General features: G+C 49.6%; 1 protein-coding gene across 3 annotated transcripts in view; it reads right to left on the reverse strand.

Annotated features, from left to right (window-relative positions):
- Positions 1–23,454, reverse strand: part of LOC137161975 (dual specificity testis-specific protein kinase 1-like) — a 48,980-nt gene that overhangs the window by 16,956 nt on the left and 8,570 nt on the right. For 2 of the 3 annotated variants that reach the window (XM_067561475.1, XM_067561473.1), the window contains exon 2: positions 1,990–2,189. In XM_067561475.1, the coding sequence (XP_067417576.1) occupies positions 1,990–2,178 (189 nt within the window). In that variant the 5' untranslated portion in view covers positions 2,179–2,189. The remainder of the gene's footprint in view (positions 1–1,989; positions 2,190–23,454) is intronic. The other variant, XM_067561474.1, reaches the window with a different exon arrangement.

Below are 23,454 nucleotides of genomic sequence, written 5' to 3' on the forward strand. Positions count from 1 at the left end.
CTGTGTCTCCAGCCTGCCTACTGCTGGAATCCCATTCAGCAGCCGGACGGACTGGAAATGTCACGGCACAATAGATACAGCAACGGTTACTACAGCAGCTTGCTAAAGAAAGGGAGGAGAGAGAGAGAAGAGGCAGTAGGCACTCAGTGTAGGTGGGGATGAGTGATTCAACCAAGGCCCTTGTGGGAAGTGGGGAAGGGCACTGCATAGGTTTGAAAAGAGCTACTGTACCATTTGGGCTGGAGATACCCTTTAAAAGAGGTCTCTCTCCCTCTCTCTCTCAACCAGAAATCCAAACAGATCTTTATACAGACACTGTGCCCAGATACTGCAGGGATGGGTGTAAGATAAGGGAGCCCCTTGAAAGGTCAACACACAATTGTATTTCCAATTAACTGCTCAAGTTTCTACACCTCCAGGGCCAGAACCCCCGCTGGTGTAGGTCAGCATGCCACCCTCACTTCAACAGAGCAACACTGCGTATACCAATTGGGGATCTGGCCCAAAGTGTCTACACATTGATCTGGTGGTAACATCTTGCATTGGCATGGAGTAGACCAGAGATTACTGTCTTGTTCCTGGGGCTGGCCATTCTACGTACTCCCAACCTGCCTTTTCTTCAAGTCACACCAAGATGACTCTGACCAAACGGCTGCAGCCAGGGGCGATTTGTTTCCATCTAATGCATGTGTCACGTCCCCATTAACAAGACTGCTGCGAGCGGCAGCGTTCTGGCGGGCTACTGTAAAATAAAGTAGTGGAGAAGCAAGTTTGGCTGGAAGGTGGCACTGTGAAAAGGGCAGAGGAAGGGAAATGGGCAGCTTCTGGAGCTGAAGGTTTGAGCCCCAATCCCCTAAAGAAATGAACCCCACTCGGGCTGTTTACACAGAGGCCACAAGGCCCTGAATGTGGAGGCCAATCAGGAAAGAGGTGTGGGGCCCATCCACACCCCAAGCTAAGCATTATTTCCACGTGACCCACTGTCACATGCATGCCTCCAGCCCGGCACGAGATGCTCTAAGCACTTTGTCATGGGAGGAAGGTGCACAGGTGACATATGGAGAGCAGCACTCAGAATTTGCACAGAGAGAGGTTTAAATAACCTCCCACTTCAGCCTGATGCAGCAAGTGAATCAGAAGCTCCTACAATCAAAACAGCAGTAACCCGCTGGTACGGCACGAGACATTAAAGACCAGCCTGCAGCGATCCATGGGACTCCTGCCCTGAGGCTAGGAGTGGGAAATAGCCCATCCCAATCAGACTGTACTGTAGGTCCCACTGGCCCATAACACCAGGCCGGGTTGTCTAACGCGCTGTGAGGATGCGTGCATCGAGAGACAAGCAGGTGGGCGGCAGCTTCCAGAGGGCGTGGGAGGCTGCTACTTTGGGAAGCACGTGGGATTTAATTTTAGATTCTTGCTCACTGTGCATTTTGGTTTTGGTTTTGACAGCTAATCTGCACTCAGTGTAAATCCTCTCAGACCTTGTACTGGCCATGACGCAGTCACAATCCTTATCATCTTCCCTATAGCTCCCCTGTTATCTGAGGATCTCAGAGCACCTGGGGAACGGGGGAGAACTAGGCTCCTCCGTGGGGAAGCTAGGACAGAGGGGCAGTGGCTCGCCCAGAATCACTCACTGAATCTGTGGCACAGTGAGAGACAGAACTCCTGGCTTCCAGGTCCATGCTTCAGGCACGAGATCTTCTTTCCCTCCATTATAGACCAAAGTGAACCCCTCAGAGCTTCTGTGAAGGGGTAAATTGAGGGGGTTCCTCTCCTCCCCAACTCCAAGCAGTCTTACAGGGTGAGGTCAGGGGGGAGAAAGTCTGGCAAGCAAGTCGGTGGAGCAGAGGCCTGCCAAGGAAGACGTTAGGAGGAGACATTCTCCGCGTGGACACATTTATCCCACACCCCGCATGCGGAGAGCTGCTCCACATCCCAGGGCAGATCATCTCATGCCATGTCGGGTCGCCCCTGTTGCTTTACCTTGTACACCTTGGAGAAGAAGCCACTGCCTATCAGTTCGGCATTGAAGTTTTCCCAGAAGTCCAGCTTCCTGACAGCCGTCCGGAGTTTCTGCCAGCGGTCAACATGGTAGTAGGTGTCGGAGGACTCACCGTAGTACTGCGTCGGACTGGAAGGCTCCGGGGAGATCAGCCCCGTCTCGCACATCATGGGGACGGCTGCTAAAACAAATCACATTGCACCATGGACGTTGAAGCAAGACAAAGTCAGACTGCAAATAAGGCATACATTTTAACAGTGAGAGCAATAAACCACTGCAACAATTTACCAAAGGGGATGGTGGATTCTTCAATCACTGACCATTTCTAAATTGAGATGGGATGGTTTTCTAAAAGATCGGCTCTAGAAATTGCTTCAGGAACGTTCTCTGGCCTCTGTTATCCAGGAGGAAGGAAGAAAGGTCGTCTTTGGCCTTGTTTAGACCAGGGCTTAAAGGTGTGATGTCAACATATGTTGGCTAACATGGTTTAAACATCTAGTGTGGACAAGGCAGATGCTAAATTTCCACATGCTAAACTGGGCCAGTCAAAGCCTGGGGAAGGAGGCAGGGAGTTGCCAAGATTTTAACTAACCCAACTTCAGGTGTGTTAAAGTCCTCACCGCCTTGTCTACACTAGACGTTTAAAATGAAGTCGTTAACCCACAATTAGCCAACACATGGGGACAACACACCTTCTATCCTTGTCTGGACAAGGCTTTTGACATCGTATTAGCTACCAGAGCTCTCCCACTAGTGCAGACAGAGGTTAACATCTTTCAAGATGTGTGAACAGGTCATGGCCAACCCTGGAGGAGGGCAGGACCGCTTAAAATCGAGCAATCACCTCTTTTCCTGGGATCCCTTTCCTTCCCTCACAAACCCAGTTAACTCATGTACCAGGGAAAGGCCCCTAGCTTTATTCCCCATCTGTGTATCCGAGCTGTACGTCTCCAAACCCTTCTCACTCCAGTTTATCCATAATGCCGCTGCTAAAGTCCGGTTCACTCCCCACTGCTCTGATCAAGTCACATCCCTCCTCAAATCCCTTCACTGGCTTCCTGCCTTCGCAGCATCAAGTTCAAATTCCTCCCTCTCAGCTGCATGTCAGCTCACCCCCTGTGGACCACTCTGTTCTCTTTGCTTTGCCGGCACCTTCAGCTCCCTGCTCAAGTCGGGGTATGTAAAACCGGAGTGAGCGAGAAATGAACTGGTTGACACTGGGACGAGGCCTGTGTGAGCGAGATCTGAATCGGGCCCGCTGTCTGCCTATTTTTACAAAAACTACTCGTTGGTTACCGTGTAGTCTGACCACATTCCATGTGCGTGCGGGTTGACGGAGAAAACCAGGCATGCAGTGGATGGAGCTCTCTGCTAGTCTGTACACAAACAACAGTCGTTTGCGAGTCACCAAACAAAACCCAGAGTCACAGAAGGGTGATTCTGCAGCTGTTGCGCTTCAGAAATTCCCCCATCTTCAGCGGACAGCAATTCACCCAGCTCTCGCACCAAACAGATGGGTGTAACTCTAGAAATCAGGACCTACTCACCCTGCAGCCCGGGGCACGGCTCCTTCGCCTCTGCAGAGCTGGGGTCAAATCTGTGTTCAGACACACAGGAAACGAGTGTCCCCATCTCAGCCTAGCCCACCACACAACTCAACATGACAACCACGGAGATCTCTTCAGAACAGACTCAGAGAAGAGAGCGCTGTAGTCCAGGAGTCAGGTGCGTTGTTAAAGCAAGGCAGGGGGTGAGGATTTCAATACAGCTGATCAGGAGTGAGATGCACCAGTAGAGTTGGGAGGCGACGGGGAAGTGCAGGAATGGGATAGCCCAGAAGGCTGCAGGAACGGCAGGAGGGTGCTCTGCATTGGCAGAACTGCTTCAGGGTCCACGACTTGAATAGCAGAGGTGCCTGCCTCAGGTTGCACGGAAAAACTGCAAAGGCCTGGGTAATGATAGCCCAAACCTTGATGCCGACTAAGGCCCCAGTCCTGCAAACACTTATGCACACGCTGAGCGTGCGAGTACGCTGCCACACATGTGCTTCAAGCGAAGCATGTGTGCGTCTGCAGAATCGAGGCAGAGGGTGCCCCTCTCCTTTGGGCCTGAGAGAAAGTCAAACAAGGCATGCCACCTTGGTCTGGGAACACTTGGATCTGCCGGGCAGGGCTGGCCCTAGACCAAAGGGTGCCCGGGCGAGGAGTGTCTTCGGCGCCGCGCCCCCTCTACCCGCGAGGGCCTGGCGGATAACATTCTAGGGGGTTCAAGGAAAATGAAGTTCTCAAAACATCAGGAAGCTTCCATGAGATTCTACAAAGGTCCAGAAGATTCTAGGAGGTTAGTGACAAATGAATCCACACACGGAATACCTGACACGTTATACTGCAAACAATCTATTTTCCCTTTTGTCGCTAACAACAACAACAGCCCCGCATGCCTGGCACCCCAGGCGGTCACCTGCCCCCAAGTCCGGCCCTGCTGCCAGGTAGCGTGAAAGCGTAGGAAGGGCTACAGGAGAGATCAGCGCTAAATGAAACCATCTCCAGGTAGCCACAAAAGGGGCTGTGACATTTTCCTTCCGAGCTGCTGCTGGTGATATTTGTAAATGGCTTTTCTCCTCCCCAAGCCTTTGCGCTGGAGGTGGGAGGGGATTTCCTGTTGTTGTTATTAAAGACTCAGTTCCTGGCGCTGGCTTTTCCTGGAGGAAAGCTAATTGCTCTGGCCCAGCACTTTGACGGCAGGTCGCAGGAAGATCACCGCTGGGAGCAGCCTTGGGAGAGCTGTGCAGGTCGGCATCATGCCGACACACAAAGCGCAAAGTCTGAAGTCTCCCCACGCTGGGACTCCACACCCCGGACTAGGAAATTACAAGGCTCTTCCTTCTCCTGCAAGATACAGATCCGAACGAGCAGGCAGGAGCTGAGTCGGCTCAGGGGAGGAGGAAGGGACACAGCCTGCCTGATGAAATAGTAACAATCTGCTCTAGTGTGCATCTTGGAGCTGGGAATCTCCACTTTCCAAAGGGTGATTAGTGCCTGGGGGGAGGGATTGCCCTCAACAGAAGGGTCTGTACCACCAAACCTCCAGGTGATGCAGGATGGGGTAAGCCCAGTGGACCAGGCTCATGTGTCCTGCCCTGCATGAACCACACTCTCCAGGACCGTCCCGCTCTATGCAAAGCAGGTTAGCATCCTCACTTCCATTATGCCTCTGGGAAACAGCCATGGAGCAATTCACCCAAAATCACACAGTGAGTCAGTGGCAGAGCCGGGTATGGCACTCATGAGTTCTGACTCCTCAACTGCTGCCTTAGCCAGCCCACCACACAAAAACCCTCTCGCCCAGAGGGCTTGCACTCCTTTTGCTCAGCGCTATCGTTACTTCTGGGGTCATTATGCAAGCAACACAGCAGAGGGTTCCCCTTTTCCCTTCCCAGCCTCGTCTGACTTTGTCCTGTTCCTTGGGTGCACCAGGCACAATAGATACAGGTTTCTCTTAAAGGACAACTGACCTCCCAGGAGGTGTCTCCTTTATGGGAAAAGGCTTTCTTTTCAGAGCCTGCCCGCTCAGCTTTTTCCCACATACCATCTCCTCCCGGCCTGACCTAGTTCATCAATAATCTCTTTGTATGCAGGAAGATTCCAGCAGCATCCTCAAGGGGCTAGAAACGGCCCCCCGCATTATTCTGCGGAGTGGGGTGGATTTTTTCTTTTTATATAAATGGGGCCGATTGTCCACAGATTAGACACATAGGGTGGAGGGAAATGGCCTTTTAAAATGCCAAGGTTTATGTGAAGGCCTCCTAGAAACCTTGGGGTGCTTGGAGCAGTGTCTGTAGGGAAATCAGTCTATGACGCAGAGCCTGCCGCCACAGAGGAAGGGCCAGGGGGGAGAACACATCATTGCTTCCCTATGAAAGTTTGTAGCCTGTAGAGTTGTGCTATTGTGTGAGCACATACAATTCATCCCAGCTGGAATTAATTTCTGCATTGGAAGCAACAGGGCCAGATACACGAGCAGGAAAACAAGTTAATTTAGGGCCAGATTCTCAGCTGGTGTAATTCACCACCATGCCATTGACCTCTAGGGAGCCAGGCCGATTTATACCAGCTGAGGATCCGGCCCCCTTTAGGAACTGAAATTAATTAATTAGAAGACATCATCATCGTGTGACACTTGCTCCCGCAGGGATCGAAACATCAAGTTGGGTCCCTTCAGACCTTGACACCATCACTGGCAATCGGGACTGAGCTGGGCATGACAGAAGTACATGAAAACATGAATGGGACACGGACAGTGGATTGATACTCCTCTACTCTCTCATGCTACAAGAACAAGGTGACATTCAGTGATGCTGAAAGGCAACGCATTTAAACTCATTGAAGCCAGGCATTCCCCGTCCCCGGAAGGGAGATTAACAACCCAAAAAGCGGAAACAACTAACTACACTATGAAAACAACAAAGAACTACTATAGAAAATTATTCACAAGTACTTGAGTCAATGACTCGAGAGGGAAGCACTTGCTAAGCAAGAGATAAGCATTCCAGCGATCATCATGGGTGGTAAGAAGGAGCCGAGGAGGCGGAGGGTCAGCAGGGCCCTATATAGATCGCCATGAGGGCGCGACTCCAGGGGGCTCCAGTGCCGACCCTACGGGTACTTCTGAGGAAAGACTTTAAGGCGAATTCCGCATGCACACCTACTTGGAATCAACATGAGCAAGTACTCGAAGAAGAACCATAAATTAGACCAGCAACTGGCATTCAATCTCTTTCTTCCCCGTGTTCTTCCTGAACATCCCATGACACGGTTAACCCGCCCTGACATCACGATGCATTTTCAACCTCAATAAACTGAAAATGTTCCTAATCCAAGACACCTGATTGAAAGGCTCTTCATATAATGGGCTGGCTTCTGAAAGAAGGGATGCCGGGGGGTGACTGAGACGAACAAAACCCTCGGCTCTGAACGTCCTACTTCCGCTTTAAAGCAGCAATTCATGTTCAATGTAAATGTATGAGATCCTCAAAGATCACCGCAAATGTCTTAGGAAAACTTCTCAGGCCTGTCAGGCACTCAAACGTCCCACAGAAAACCTCTTACTACCCAAACCGAGCTCAGGTATAGTCCTCTAGCACCCACAAGCACGTGGGGCAATGAGTCCAGCAATTATTTCATCAAGCGCTGTGAGTGACTTAAAATGAGACCCACGTTAGCAGGACCGTCCTTGCCCCAGTCACCCGGATATAGAACCACAGCCTTGTCTGCAACGCTGGACATTTTGTATGTGTCACAGAACGTTGCCCCCACACATTTCTCAGCATCCCCCCTCGCCGCTCTACGCCCACCTCCCCATGCCATACCACACAATGCAACATTCAGACCTCTCCCTCCTACTCCCAGATCGTTCCAGTTTTCAGCATTCACTCTCTGTGGGCTTGTCTACATGGGGAGGAAGGCTATTGCAAAACAGGCTAGGGTGTGAATTTAAAGCGATACTGATCCCACACCAACTCCCCGTTCTGCACTCGAGAGTGCCTTTGAGTGGTGTAGCTTAATCCACTCCCACAGATAACTATGCCCTGCTCCTTCCCCATGTAGACAAGCCCTACGCATCTGGAGAGTTTCTAACGGTTCCCACCATGGGGCGCTTTCTTGAGGGCGTGCAAGCTCTGAGGCCGCCCAGCAGAGCCAGGCCCGGCCAGCAGCTCCCATGCTGGCATTTAGTCTTTCTTGTGAAAGAAAGCCTCTATCGGGTTTATTAGCAGGTCTGACAGGAAATCTTTCTGCCAAAGGTGTGAGTAAAGAAAGGGAAGCGGGAAAAGATCAGCCCAACGCTCATGGCTACCTCAAGGAAGACTCCAAATGCCTTCCCACATACCTTAAGCTCTCACAGAAGGCTGAGAGGAGAGCTGGGGGGCAGGGGGCTTCCTGGTCAAAAGAGAGAGAGGACAGGAAAGGGGAGGTCACCGAGCGGGGAGGTGCTGAGGAAGCCCCTTCGTGTAATCCGCACCAGTGCAGCCATCTCCCACCCAACCCCCGAGAGAACCACAATCCAAAGAGACTCGCCAGCTCTGGGAATCAAAGCCAGGCCTGACCAGGCCTTGGACTGATACAAAACTAGACGAATATGACAAGTCACGTCCTGCTGCCCGCTTTTTGCTCTCTCGGTCTCTGATTTGCCACTTATTCAATTATTTCCATTTCCTGCCAGGCATCATCAGCCGTGGTTTATTCCCTCAGTGTACGCACGCACGTCTCCACAGCAAGCATCCCGCAGCTGCAACCCTACGTCTCCTCTCCACAGGCTGCTCCTCTCTTTGCAATGCACACGCTCCTGGCCTTAAGGGAGAATCAGGCATCCCTGATTTACGACCCTCCTCTTCTGCGGCTGTAAGTGAACAGCCTGAGCACATCACAGGCTAGAAGCTGTCCCTGCTGTCAGCTCCCTTCCTGCCAAACTCAGGGCTGCGGTCCAATCTGTGCAGCGAATCCTGCTAACAGTGGGTAGGAATGGGAATAGCTGCTGCCCCCCCCCCTCCCCCATGAACCAGCTCCCCCATATCACTGCTGCGAGGACTTTCACTGCATTAGGACAGGACCTAACTAGTTGGGAGCGTCTTCAGAGCCGAGGCTTTTTTTTGCCACTAATGGGGAGGTGGGTTAAGACGGTATTGGAGTAGCTGTGCAAAAGAGGCCATGGGTGGGGAGAGTGGCTGGTTCAGGGAATATGAAGCCTCCAGTTCATGGTTCAAGCCTAGCTCAGGTCAATAGTGAGCAAAAATCATCACCACCTGAATCTGATTTACTGACAGGAGCTGTTGGTGCCAGTGCATTTCCTAGTGATCAAGGGTCGCCACCACTGCAAACTCCACCCGGGTGATTAGGACCAGCTGACACACCGCACAGAGAGAGGGATCAGGGCAGCACGTGCCGGTTCTGCAGATTAGGAGAGGACTTCAGGGTGGCACCTTTCCTGCCATGGACAGAGCTCTTCCATCACTGCTTCTGGGGGCTAAAAGACATGTTTGTAACCAGGACACTTTCTATAGGGAAGCAAGGTCTGTTGTCCTTACACCTCCCTCCTGGGAGATGGACCGAATGGTCTTTCCCGTCTCTGACTTCTTTGATTCAGTTCTGCCCCATCCCTATCACATCAGCCCTGCTTCTCCTCTCTCCGACAGCGGGTGGCTCTACCGAATTCAGTGGTGCTACTTCTGGTTTACATCAGTACCAGGGACAGGAGAGATGCCTCCCTCAGCCAACCTACCGCCAGCTGGCCGCTGGCAGCCCATCGGCTTCACCCATCCCACAGTCACTTCACCTGTCTGGAGGCAGAGCTTACTGGTGACCCGGGCTGCAGCTGGGGAACCTAGGAGCAGAGTTTAGGCAGGAGAGGGGGAGGCAGGTAGAGCCAACGGTAGCTGCCTGCTTTCCCCAAGCCAGCGCTCCTCCTCCTTGCTCCACACCACCTCCCAGCAGGAGGGACTCCAGCAATTCGTGCCTGAGCCTAACCCAGCCACCATCCGCGACTCCGGCTTCACTCTGCATCCCCCTCCAGGCCTCTCCAATGAGCCCCCAGGAGAGGAAGGATTTAATTGCGTGTACCAGCCGTGCAGTGTAAACACTTCCTTCTCCTCACCTAGCTGCCTTTCTGGATGGATGGCGCACGGGATTCAGCCTTTCACACAGCGCTCCATCTGCACAGAACAGAAGCCGCTTCCGTGATTCCGCTCCCTGTCACAGGCTTACTCAGCCCTCGCTCTATTCAATTCATCCCAGCCCAGCTGCACGGCCACAGCTCTTAGCATGTGCGGTTGTTTTCGTAACCTATAATCAGCCGCCCAACCCTGGCGATGGAAGCAGAAATCCGGGGCGAGGCCAGAGCCCTCTGAATGGGTCTCAGAAGCCACAGACCCATTAGCCTTCGGAAACCAATTGTGTGTTTCTAAGCCTTTCGCATTTACAGCAGCGCCAAGTTAAAGCAGTAAATAGCAGCAAGGGAGTATTCATGTATGAGGAGGGTTTGATCGGTGTGCGTGAGGTCTGAGTCTCTGATATTCAACTGACAGCCCTTCCTCGTCTCTCCTGCCTCTCTTCTTTTTCCTCCTCTCACGAAGTCACAGATTTAAAAGCGGGAAGGGACCGCTATGATCATTTAGTCTGAGCTGCTGCATAACACAGGCTACAGATCTCACCCAGAGGCCAGACGCCGAGTTGGTTTTAGAAGTAGAACCCTGGATTTCTGAATCCCATGCTCTAATCACTAAACAAACTAACGCTCTCCCTGCAATCCTTAGCCTCTCCTCTCCCCTTGTCTCACTCGGCTGCTACCCTATGAACAGCATATTCTTGAGCGGCTAATTGTGACATGAGGGGTAAATCAGCCCAGCCTTCCACCACTTTTCTACGCCTCCCTGGATAGCATTGATAATTAATTTGCATGCTGCAATTCTATTGGTTAAAATATCATTAGTCATTTGTGGGGGAGGACACAGACAAAGAGATGGACAGATGTTGGGACAAAGGTGTCACTGAGTTCCACAAGTGTAAATACAGAGACTGCTCAGACACCATGGCGATGGGTGTGGGTTGGATGAATGCATAGGCTTCAGCAGAGTTACTCTTGATTTACGCTCTTGCTTTGTAAATGGGAGCAGATTTTGGCCCACACAGTTTTTTTGAGAGGAAGGTACCAGTGAGCCTTGTCAAATCATAGGAGAAATTTACCAGGCCAGGCAAAAATGGTACTTGCCCATCCATTACTATTAAAAATATCTTATTTTGCTCTCCCGTCAAAAAAAATCTCTCTTCCCCAAACAGGCAAGCAAAAGGCGGTAAAGAGGGTACACATATAACAGAACTCCACCTACTGTGTAGTGAAAATAACACTCTCCCTTGGATGAAGTTACTCTTCATAAAACCAAGCTGTTTACCAGCTGTGAGGAAACCTCAGGACAATCTGTACAGCACTTCACCAATAGGATTACAGTGTACAGATGTATGCATGCTGACTGGCTGAGTTTCCACAGATCTCGCAATTACACCAGTGGGCAATTAGCTTTTCTGAAATGTCTTGAAATCAGACTGAAATCCCCATTCTAAGCCTGTATTTTTCCAAGCTAACTCTGTTATGCATGGTTGATTTCCTCAGTCATGCAAAAAGAAAAATGGTTTTCTCCTCTAATAACCAACATTAGGCCTCATGCACACAGAAAGATAAATTAAAATCAAGTAATGCAGGAGCACAGAGAGATATTTTGCATCTGATTTGAATACAAATATACTTTTCATTGTTAAAGTACAGCAAATAGCCCTCAAATATATAAGACACAAATCGGAAAAATGGTAAATAAGGCTTAAACACCTCCAAGTTATATGCTGACATGATAAGCCCACTCTGACCCTGGGTTTACCACAATGTCCTAAACAGACACAACTCTGAGCCATACAGCGGGGGTGAAATCCTTGCTCTGCTGAAGTCAGCTGCAAAACTGCTGTTGACTTCAATGGAGCCAGAATTTCACCTTGGATTGTGATCCGGATCCAAACTCAAAGGTCATGTCTACACTACCACTTATCTTTGCAAAACCTATGTCACTTAGGGGTCCAGCTGTACAACACTGGTACAGCTGTGTCACTGTAAGCTCACTGGTATAGACACGGCTTAAAGGTTTTGATTTAGGCTTTAGTCATCTTTAGTCACAATCAGAAAAGAGACAGAAGAATGATCCAAGGTCTGGAAAATTTGCCTTAGAACAAGATGCTTCATTTATTTAGCTTATCATTGGAAGGTTAAGAGAATCTGATCACAGGGAGTACCTACATGGGTTAAACATTTCTTACAGTACAGGATCCTTCAATTTAACAGATAAAGGATAAAGATCCAAAGGCTGGAAACAGAAACTAGACAAATTCAAAGAAAATAAGCAGAACATTCTGAACAGTCAGGGTAATTAACCAAAAGAACAATTTACCAAGGAACATGGTGGATTCTCCACCACTTAAGTCTTTACATCAAGATTCTAGTGGGGGTTTGTGTGTGTGCGCGCAGAGCTAGAGATCAAACTATTGATGTGATGTGGCTCAAAATAGACTCAATCTGTCAAGTTTTGCCCAAGGTAGTGCATAGCATGGACATTTTTTTTTTTTTTTTTTACAGAAAAACAGCTAGAGGATTTCCATTCCCACCGTTTTATATGCTTCAAAGCTAGACTTGTGGCGGCACAGGATAGGGTTAGTGATCCAAATTTGGGGTCATTTGAGCAAGGGGTTCCCGAGTTACAGAACCCCCCAGTTCCCTTCTGCTGCCTTGTACTTTTATGCTAAGAGGTACTAGTGCAGCGGTCCCCAAACTTTTTACCCCAGGCACTCTCCCAGCTGGGGCTGGGTCGGGAGCAGGGCCATGGTCGGGGCCGGGGGGTGCGGCTGGGAGCAGGGCCACAGTTGGGAGGTTGCAGTTGGAACCGAGACTGGGAGCGGGGCCGTGGCAGCCAGGGGGCCCCAGCAGCTGGGGGTCGGGTGCTGGGGGCCGAGGCCACGGCCGAACGTCACAGCTGGGGGCCAAGGGCCGCGACTGGAGGCTGCACACCAAGGCCTCATGCCGCAACCGGAGGTCAAGGCCATGCACCATGGCCAGGGGCTGGGCGCCAAGACGGGCCGGGCGCCGAGGCGACAGCTGAGGGTCGGAGCCAGAGCAGAGCTCAGGGCAGTGCGGGCTGGGTGGCGCTCCCTCTCCATCCTCCAGTGAGAGCTGGCCCAGGCCCTGCCACACACACCCCCACCCCGGATGTTCCTCTAGGGGGTGCGCCTCACAGTTTGGGGACTGTACAGCCCCCACTGAGATTGATGGGTGTGAACTCACCCTTCAATTAACATAACTAAGAATGAGTTAATCACAAGCCCCCACTTAAGACAACAGAAGTTTTGGACTGTGTGGCTGGCTGTTGCTACAATTCATGAGTCATGGGTGGCAACCGTACTTTGGGGAAATGAAATCAAAGTATTTTGGGGGGGAAAATAGACATGTGAATGCTTGCTGGGAGGGGAGGGGTTTGGACTTGCAGCAACCAAACCCAATCCAAACCCTTGGATCCAAAACCCTTGCACACCTGTGCAATAAACATGTAATATCTTATGTTCGGGGCCCTACCGCATCCACCGACCATTCTAGTCAATTTCACCATTTCCGATGTTTTCATCTGAAATTTCAAGGTGTTGTAACTGTGGGGTCCCAACCCAAAAGAGAGTGGTGGGGGGGGGTCACAAACCTTTTGTAGGAGGATGGCAGGACCAGCAGCTAGGGTAGGGGTCCCCAAACTGCGGCGTGCGCCCCAGAGGAACCATGGGGGGGGCGTGGTGGGGCCTGCGCCAGCCCCCACAGGGGCAGGGAGGAAGCGCCACCCAGCTCTGCTCTGCCCCCATCTCCGCTCCAGCCACACCCCCCGGCTGCAGCCCCAGCCTTGGCTCCTGGCTGCGGCTCCATGCCCAAGCCTCTGCCCCGCTCTTGGCCAGCCTTGGCTCCCAGCCCCCACTCCTGGCCCCATTTGCAGCCCTGTGCCCAGAGCGCGCAGACTGCAACTCCAGCCCCCACCCCAGCCCCAGCCCCAGCTCCCAATTGCAGCTCTTGGGGAAGCACAGACAAGGTAAGGGGAGGCATGACCTGAAACGTTTGAGGACCATTGAACTAGGGGCCTCCGGCTGGAGTGCTCCCAACCACACGGAGATCAGACCCACCTCCAATACCCCCCTTCCCCCCGGTGCAGGAAGCCCTGGGGCTGCTGCCCACCCCCGGAGGTACCTGCACCCAGAGTGGGTCTAATCTCCCCCGTGCTGCTGGGAGCGCCCCAGCCTGGCCAGGACTAATAGCTAGGGGCACCCAGCTGGGGCGCTCCCCACAGCACAGGGGAAGATCAGACTTCACGGGGAAGGGCCAATCTCACAGTCCGTGACACATTTTTCATGGCCATGAAATTGGTAGGGCACTACCTCATGTTGCTTGCTACAAAACCTTTGTTGTATCAGGTGAGGAGGTGCCAGAAACAGTTGTCTGGGCAATTCTGTATTATGCTAACCCCTCAGGGAAGGGTGGGACAAGTAGCTACTCCCTGATCTTGGCGGAGGGGGGGCGGGTCTCTTTTTTCTTCTTCTTTGAATAGTGTTAGGTGGAATCTTGCAGTGAGAGTGACTAGTTTATAAAAGGAGGTGAAGGGGTTGGCAGAGTAAAGGCAGGTGCTTTACCTGGGGGTATTGAGGCATTGCTGAAAGAGGGCAGAGTTAAGGTTGCATAGGCAAACTTTACTGTGGATTTCCTGGTTTTCAGACGTTTGAGTTTGCTCAACTCAGCGTTCTGCAAGGGGACGGTGTGCACCCAGCAATCTTAGCTCTGTGTTAATGTAGTTTTAAAGGGCTTTAGGCACCTAAGGCTGCAGATAGGTGGGACTTTCAAAAGCACGCAGGCACCCAACTCCCATTGATCGGGAGTTACATGCCTAGGCACTTTTGAGAATCCCACTAGGTGCCTATCTGCATTGTTAGGTACCTAAACACCTCTCAAAATCCAACCCCTAAGAGTGAAGAGCCCTTAAGTGCCTAAGTCACTTTTGAAAATGTCACTTTGGCACTTTTGGAAATTTACCCCAGATCTAGTAATCATGTAATCTGTATGTATAATCCTCATTAGAATTTTCCACACACAAAAAGCAATCGTACACTGCCAGTCTAAAAGACAGTTGATATTATTTTAGATAAAGGGAAACAAGGAAGAACAAAAGTGAAGTCTCCAGGAAAGAGAGCACAGGTTGTATCTCTGTAACATGCTGCCTCAATATTGTCCCACAAAATGGAAAGTGACCCCCTGCAGACAGGCAAATTCCTTAGAAACGTAAAGGCACAGTGCAGAGGGGAAAGAAGTCTTAATAGCTGCGTAGTTTCCACACTCCTTCACACAGTTCCTTGTCTAACTGCGTAGCTTCCACACTCCTTCACACAGTTCCTTGTCTAACTTCACTCTCTCAGTACTGTACTTTTTATTCCCTTCGTAGGAGCGTTTGGAAATACTAGACTTTCTGTACAAGGCTTTTAATTGATGTCATGAGGCAGTTATTTTACTAGTGTATAGAAAACCTGTTTTACTCCTATATTAAATACGCTATACAAATGCAGAAGCAAAGCAAAGCAAGCGCTAAGTGTGTTAAAAAGGAGTAGGAGGCTAAAGGGGTGGGAATTGTCAAGGATCTGAGATAGCAAGAATATCCTTATCCGACCCTCTCAATCCAGAAATATAAACTATTATGAAAAATACACAATCCCTTAATGCTAAAATGCTATAGAGGCATTTGTTTCCAACCACTGTAGAGAATGCAGCACAGGGTGTGATTATAGTAACTTGCCTATCATTATGGGCTGCGAATCGGCCCAGAATTTCCAAAACTGCTAAGCAATCACAACCGGGGCCAGCCTGTCAAATGACCTCAATGTTTTGGGAGGGGGTTGGGTGCTGAGCTCTTCTGAAATTTCAACCCCGATTCCCGGGTCTGAGCATTTGAAAATCTGGCCCCACACCTCTGGACTTTGTGTAGACAAGACTCACTCAATATGTTTCCTAGAAGCCAACAGACGTGATTTTCACATAGTGTTGTCAGCCCAGCTGCTGAAGCAGCATGATCTAGTGGCTCGACTCAAAATCAAGAGACTTGGGTGCCAGTCCCAGCTCTGCCAATGACCTGCTGGATGAGTGCCTTCCCCTCTGTACTCTGTTTCCCCATCCATCAAATGGGAATAACGATACCCTTTTACAAAGTGCTCTGAAATCCATGCATTCAAAGTGCTATATAAGAGCTAACCATCAATGCCACTGTTTTGGTTTCTTGTCAGGAAGGACATTGCTTCCTAATTTTATTTTGCTGGGTAACTCCAGCATGTCTCATTGATTTCTTCAGGCATTTTACTAGTTGTCCTTGAGAACTCATCTGATTAGAAACAGCCTGTGTTGTTGTGCCACAGGGTAAATGGGTGGCTCAATAGGAAGCAGCACTAATAGAAGGCTTTCCATTTTCAATGAGCTGTCAGAAAGTAATGCATTTTTATTTATTGGCTGTTTATGAAAGAGATCCCTTAAAATTATATAGACACGAGCTGTAACTTTGCTGAAACACTAATTTCCATCTGAAACCTGGTTTATTTCATCCCTAAACCATCTAGAAATCAGTGGGCTTCTGCCAGCTTCTGTTAGTACCTAGAACGTTAAACACCAGGTGAGGAGACACAGGATGGAAATAATAATGTTGCTCCTTTTTAACCCAAGTGGTTAGCCAATTTTCAGGGGTCCAGCCAATTGTTTCTATTAGGAGGAGAAATTGACGCTGGAGTCAGGCATTTCTTTGATGCAATCCTGTTGATTTATAAAGGACGCACAAAGTCCTGTTTCCCTGAACACAACAGGATTCAAACAGAAGGAGACAGATCCTCTGTACACAGATTTAAGCCTCTTTCAGCCAGCACTTCACCCAAAAGCTCATTCACCCTCTGCTTTTTGATCAGGGCAATGATGCTGTAAGGGCTTCTTTGGCTGTGTCTGGGGCTTGGTTTCTCATGTTTCAGCTACCTGGTTCCATACAGGAACTTGATTGTTTCTTTCATTTATCCTGAATGAAGGTGGGTGGTTATGCCCAGTAGCTTCAATGAGATTTCACCCAACCCCTGCCCACAACATAACACGCCCTTCTAACGCACCTCTTACGTGACACTCTCAAACTGCTCTATAGTTAATAAAGCTTCACAGACTGCTCTGGGAGAGACGTGCTGTCCACCTCATTTGACGAGAGGAAAACTAAGACATTAGGTGATTTGTTTAAGGTCATCCAAAATGTCAGAGGCAGGTAGGGATAGAACCCTGGAGTCCTGAAAGCCAAGGCCCCACGCCAGCTCCTACACCACAATCCTTCAGGCCACAGAGATAGGCAGGCAAAGGAGAAGAATTTGACAGAATCTGTCTGCTACTGGTTCATATCTGTAAAGCGGGGATTCGAAGAATAGGAAGGATCTTTCCCGTCACTGCCTGCTGCAGGGCCTCTTGCCCCATCCCTTTCAGAGCCAGGGTACTGGACTAGACGGACCACTAGTAGTCTCATCCTCTGTGCCACTTCCTAAAATGATACAGACCTGCCCACAGGAAGCTGTGAGGCTTCAGAAACTAACGTATATAAAATCCTTTGAGATCTTCAGAAGGAAGACACCAGAGCAGCGCAAACGGTTATTGTTGGGACTGGTCTACCAATGGGATTACTTGTGTTCTCTCTCCACCCCTGGGGCACTACTGAAGGAGAGAGAGCATGGCCCTGTGCATACGGCACTGGCCTGGAAGTCAGGAGACCTAGGTTCCAGTCTGACCTGCTGGTCTCTATGCCTCTGTTTGCTTTTTTATCCTTTGCCTTGGCTATTTAGATTGTAAGCTCTCTGGGGCAGGGACGGTCTCTTAATATGCATGTGTCTAACACAACTGGGGTCCTGATCCTGGCTAGGGCCTCTGTATGCTACTACATTAAAAGAGTTGATAACAACGAAGTTGTGGTAGACCTGGGTCCTGGCCCTTTAAGAGTGGAGATCAATAAGTCCAAAGCATAAAGTGGCTTTAACTTAGAAGCAAGTTATTGGTTAATTCCTCTGAATTCCTTAGCCTCTGAGCAGACCTCCGCCGTGTGCGGGCTGTATCCCACTGAAGCAAACACATTCTATCTGGCTGAGCCCTTCCAAGCGTCACCACTTGCCCAACCAGTGGCAAGCGACAAACAGCCAGGGTTTGAGATTATAAACCATCCACAGCGCTTGCTGAAATGGCTCTTTCCTTGAGATAGCACCAAGTGAGGAAACGAGCCCCTTTCGCAGCAGACAGAGAGGCTGGCGTTCAATCGACCCAACATGTCAGCAAGGCAGGAGAGATTGGAAAGAGCTGCCTTGCAGCCTGGTTTCCACAGCGCGATCTATTTACTGACTTTGGTTTACAAAGGGAAACCACACTTTCATTTCGTGGAGCTGATGCGGCGCGTTGAGAGCCTGGGATGTCGCACGAGGGTGGCAGCAGATGCTGCTGAAGAGCTGAACCCCAGAGATCACTGGGTCAATTGCATTCAGAAGGGAAACAAGCAGCTAGCTTCTCCTTTGCTCTGGCAAAGCAAGGCTCCAAATGACAGGCCTTTACCCCACCTCCCCTTCCGACCCCAGGACACAGCAAGCAGGAGGGAAGGGGGCATATCCCAGCAGATCAGAGATGGCTTCACGGCCTGAACCACACTGACCTGCTCCTCTGCCGCTTGACCTGTTTAGGGGAGAGAGAATCAAGCACCTGTGGACCTGACATGACGAGCCCTTTCTGCTAGTTTAAGTTGAATTTGAGCTGCCCCGCTGGGATCCAAATTCGACCCACCCCAAAGGCTGCAGGGGTTTTGAGTCAGCCTCTGCACAGACCCAGGCCAATTGTGTCACAAGGCTCCACACCCCTCAACAGTTCAGGGAGCGCCAGATCCAGGTTTTGTTTCAAGCTCATCTCTAACGGCAGTCACTCCATGTTCGGGGTGATCTGATGAGAAGAGCCAATGGGATCTGGGCTAGTGCAGATGCAGGCCACCAGAGTTCACAAGAGGACAGGAGAACAGCACCTTCTACCCTTGCTGGAGGGCGGGGTGCTAGCAGGGTCAAAAAGGAGCCTGATGTCTCTTTCTCAGCCAGAGGAAATCCTGACAACTCACTAGCAAGGCAGGGAATCCCCAGCACCTTATTCAGGACTAGGAGACCCTTAAGGGGGAGGCTGATGATGCCTGCCTGGGCTGTACAATTCCTCTGCATAGCACAGGCACGCTGGGCAGTCAGACGTCGGAATAACACAGCCTGATCTCAGCTACCACCCTGTAAATCAGAAGTAACGTCATTGTCTTTGGTGGAGTTACTCCAGATTGATATCAGTGTGAACAGAATAGAGCCCCTTCCCCGACATTTAGACCTAGTGTAAATGAGGTGAAATTTCACAGCATCTCTAGAGTTGTGCCCGCTGACACCAGCTCTCAGTTTCGCCCTTTGCTTTGTCTAGCAGCCAGTCCTCTTCATTATCTGCATTTTCCATTCATCATCCCAAGCAATACAAACTCCCTATTTCATGCTTCCAAAAGCCTGAGGTTAGGTGCAAAGCACCAAGTTAAAAAGCAGCTCCTTGCAGGCCACACTTTCACCTTGTGGTATCAAGGAACAGCTTAACATGCTGCTATTTCTTCCTCTCTTTTTAGTGGGATATAAATTGGAATCAAATGGCCTCTCCCCAACCACTCCCACGGCATTTCATTTGCGAGCACTTAGAACGCCGAGTGCAGGATTTGCTCTGCAAATGAACAAGTTAGGGACAAAAACAACGAGAGTTCTGTGGCATTTTAAAGACTAACAAAGTTAATTTTAGCAGGCATAAGCTTTCGTGAGGCTCAGCTCACTTCGTCAAATGCAGAGGCAGAATAATACAGTAAATAGGAAACATAGATATACAAGTGCATAGAGCATAGTGCATTAGCCCTCAAGTACCTGGCTTTTATCCACCTCCCCCATTTGGAATAAACTGCTGCATTTGGAATAAACTACAATCCATTTGGGACCAAATGCATTAGGCCACCAAGAGGTTTAAAACTATTAATGAGAGCACAAGCGGGCTATAATGCACCAGAATAATTCACTAGAGGCCTGATAGTTCCCACTCGCATCAAAAAACAGAGGGAAAAAGATTTTTTTTAAAGGCCCTGTTTGATAGGAGCGTTAATTGCACCGTACTGCCTCTCTGATCTTAGCACATCTTAGCCCGCGTTGGGGCATTCTCTGTAACACGACTCCACCCCCCAACAGAAAGTGAGAATAGTGTATGAAGTATCATCCACAGCCACCCCCTGGGCAACAAGGAACAGACGTGATGAGACCATGAGCCTGATACGGGAGAGGGAACTCAATCAATGAACATGCATCGTGGATCAGCACAGAACTATAGATCAGGGCAGATATAATTTTGATTCCAGTGCTTAATTTGTGCCTGGGCTTGTCAGTGCTGAGCCCCGGCACGTCTAGGCTTGGCAGATCATAGCCCCAGCACCTCTGGGCTTGCTGCATCAGTTATGAATGTAAAAAAATTGTTTGAGCCCAGCACCTAATTGCTTGAGCCCCCGGCAACTCTTTCAAATCAAGCACTGATTGATTCTAGTCCTCTATTGAAGGGCGCAGCCCCACTGCGCCAGATGGGCTGTGTTGTTTGCAAGAGGTCCCAGCAACCAGACAGACGAGCAAGGTTTGTCCAAGCCTAAGTGCAAAATGGCAGGTGGCACATTGGGAATGGAAATCAGAGCCAATACTTTGTACTTCGCTATCTGATCAACTCAAAATGCTTTATGCTGATTAAGCCTCACACTCACTCGGGTGAGTCCCATTATCCTCATCTGAGAGAAAGGAAACTGAGGCACACAGTGGAGAAGAGTCTTGCTAAGAGTCGCATGGTCAGCCAACTTCTGAAGCCCTGACTCTCAGGGTCTGTCTACACTGCAATCAAGAGGGGTGACTACAGCTAGTTGGCTCTGACTGGCCCTAAAAAGAGCAGCAAAGGCAAGACAGGTTAGCCAGCCACCTGCATGCCCAAGGCCTGGGATGTGCTTGTAACGGGCGATTGGCCCATGCTGCCATAGCATCACTGTAATCTGTAGTGAGTTAACTTGGGCGCGTGCTGCAATTACTAGCCACAACAGTCCCTTGGAAAACAGGGACGTAGCAATCCTTCCAGTGTCCTGGGAGCCAACGGGGGGAATTATTTCCAAGATGATCTGCAAAGGATTGTTTTTAAATGGTCTTGAACCCTTTTTTGCTTCTTTATGAAGGAGAACTGAAGAGTTTAACAAAAGATGTCTGGTTTTTAACTGAAACAATATTAGGAATATCAAGTCTGGCCGTCCTTGGTTCTGCTGCAGGACTTGTTGGGAGCATCTCCCGGGTGTCTATGGGGAGCTCTCAAACTTCCATCGGGGGCAGGGCTGACTCTTTATTCAGTTGTTCATTAGACACTGGTGTCCAAGAGGCACTAAAGACAGAGATTTCAACGGTCTGACCAAAAAGCCATTCTCCGCTCAGTTGCTAAGGCTTCATTCCCTTGTTTCTTATGGTTTCGTAGTTTCACAAGTTCTCCAGCCATTATACAGCCTTCCAGGCTAAAGAGCACAAGCCCAAAAACTTCCCTCCTCCCTCTATTTACATGTCTCCTTTAACAGGGAAACGTTTGTAGGCAGACAGGCTATACAAAGACCCTACAAGATCTGTGGGCGGACTCTCCCTTCTGCATAAAGAACTACCTGGAGCAGCAGCAGTCGTAGGCCAGTAGCTGACTGAATGAAATTTAAAGCCTGCATAACTCCTCAGCAATGGCTGGCTGGATTTTACCCAAACTTCCACACACTTTCTCCTCTGCACTACAGCCTTGTCTACACAAGAACGTTGCAGTGGTTTAGATTTTGTAAGGTGTTTAAACCAATGCAGTTCAAGCGGTGCAAGCCCCGGTGTGGACACTCATATTTCACTTTGAGTAGCTTGTGACAGTTTTGCTTAAACCTGTTTCCAATCAACTTACAATAACACAAAATAAGCTGTTCTCAGTCCAAATCAAGAAAGGAAAGATGGTCCAGTGGTTCGGGTACTAGCATAGGACTTGGGAAACTGGGCTCAATTCCCTGTCCCTATTACAGACTCCGTATGTGACCTTGGACAAGCCATGAGGGCCATGTTTACATGGCATGTTACTGCGCAGTCAGCCTGGGTGTGAATTGACAGCGCACCAGCTGGCCATGCAGTAACATCCCACGCGACCACTCCTACAGCGCAATGAAAGCCCTGGAGTGCCACATAGCGACCTGCTGTGCAGACAAGCCCTTTGTCTGTCTGTGCCTCAGTTCCCCATCTGTACAATGGGAATACTAGCACGGCCCTACTTCCCAAGGGCACTGGGAGGATACAAGCATTAAAGATTGTGATGTGCTGATACTACTGAGATAGGTAGATAAGGTCCCCATTGGATGAACTGGATCCATTTAATACAATTTCTTCATACAGACAAGCCCTTTGAGAAAACATGAACTTTCCTATCCAGGGGAGATTTGTTTTCGGGTAGTTATAAGTCACCGAATAAAGGAAGGGTATGGACACCAAGCAGGGAAGAGGATTTTTATGTAGTACAAAGAAAGTAAGAGTTAGATATGCAACCATTGGAACAGATTGCCAAGGGAACTGATGGATTCTCCATCTCTTGATTTTGTCAAATCAAGCCCCGATGCCTTTTTGGAAGATACGTTTTAGCCAAATACCTAGTTACTGAGCTCAGTGCAGGGGTAACTAGGTGAGATTCCTGTGATACACAGGAGGTCAAACTAGATGTCTCCTGATATTCAGCCCTCACAGCCAGAAGGAAGCACTTCCCAATGGTGAGATCTATGAAGTGGTAGAATGGTCCAAGGGAAATGAGGCTGCCAAGGGGCTCCGTCAGTGTCATGTGTGGGGGTGGTTTTGCAATTCGACTCAGACACTTTCTCGCCCGCTTCTCGCAGATTCCGCCAGGCTCTCCGGACTGTGTCAGGTTATTCCCGGGCTCCGACACTAAGCGCTGGGCCGACAGGAGTTACAGCGGACAGGGGACAGTGTTTTTGGCATAATAACGCATGGCAAGCAAAATGCTCGCTCTTACAATGACAGAGCTGGAACTTAATGAACTCTGTTGAATTCAGCACCATTAAAAAGCGCTCAGTGCAGCCGGCACCTATATTTAAGACTCCATCATACAAACCCTTCTAGTTATTCTCTGACATGAGAGCCAAGTGCCTATCCATCCTAGGCTTGTTTCTCTGACAACAGCGCTGGGCCAACAATGCAACGTCGAAAACCTGGATTTTAATAGGGTCCAAGATTCCAGGTGTAGCCCTTGCATGAACGATGAAAGAAAAGAGAAGTTAATTCATGGATAAGGCATGAATTCACAAGTGGCCTCGTAAATAACATGTAAGTTAGTAAATACAGAAATAGTAGGAAGGGTAAGGTGTGATAAGTTTGCAGCTGCAGCGTTGCTTACTAGCATATTTTGTAGTTTGTAGGCAGTTTAGGATCTCTACGGGGATCAATTATAAAAATGAGTAAACCAATCATAAAAAGTCTGATACAATATGAAAACACAATGCGTAGGCATTAGTCTTTGTATATAATCGGATTTATTATTATGTGCTTCTGGAGTTGTGGTGCACCCTAACCCAACCCCCTACATCTGAACCTGATCACCTCAGGTGTAGCTTTATGAAGTGACAATAAAGAAAGCTCAGTGATGAGTCTGAATTCAAACCGAGTTTCTGGATTTCAGAGAACTGGATAAAGTGTCCCCTCCAGAACTGGAAGAAG

The sequence above is a fragment of the Emydura macquarii genome, unplaced genomic scaffold, assembly GCF_026122565.2.
Source record: "Emydura macquarii macquarii isolate MOO-44397 ecotype Brisbane River unplaced genomic scaffold, CSIRO-AGI_Emac_v2 contig_2417, whole genome shotgun sequence".
Classification (NCBI taxonomy): domain Eukaryota; kingdom Metazoa; phylum Chordata; order Testudines; family Chelidae; genus Emydura; species Emydura macquarii.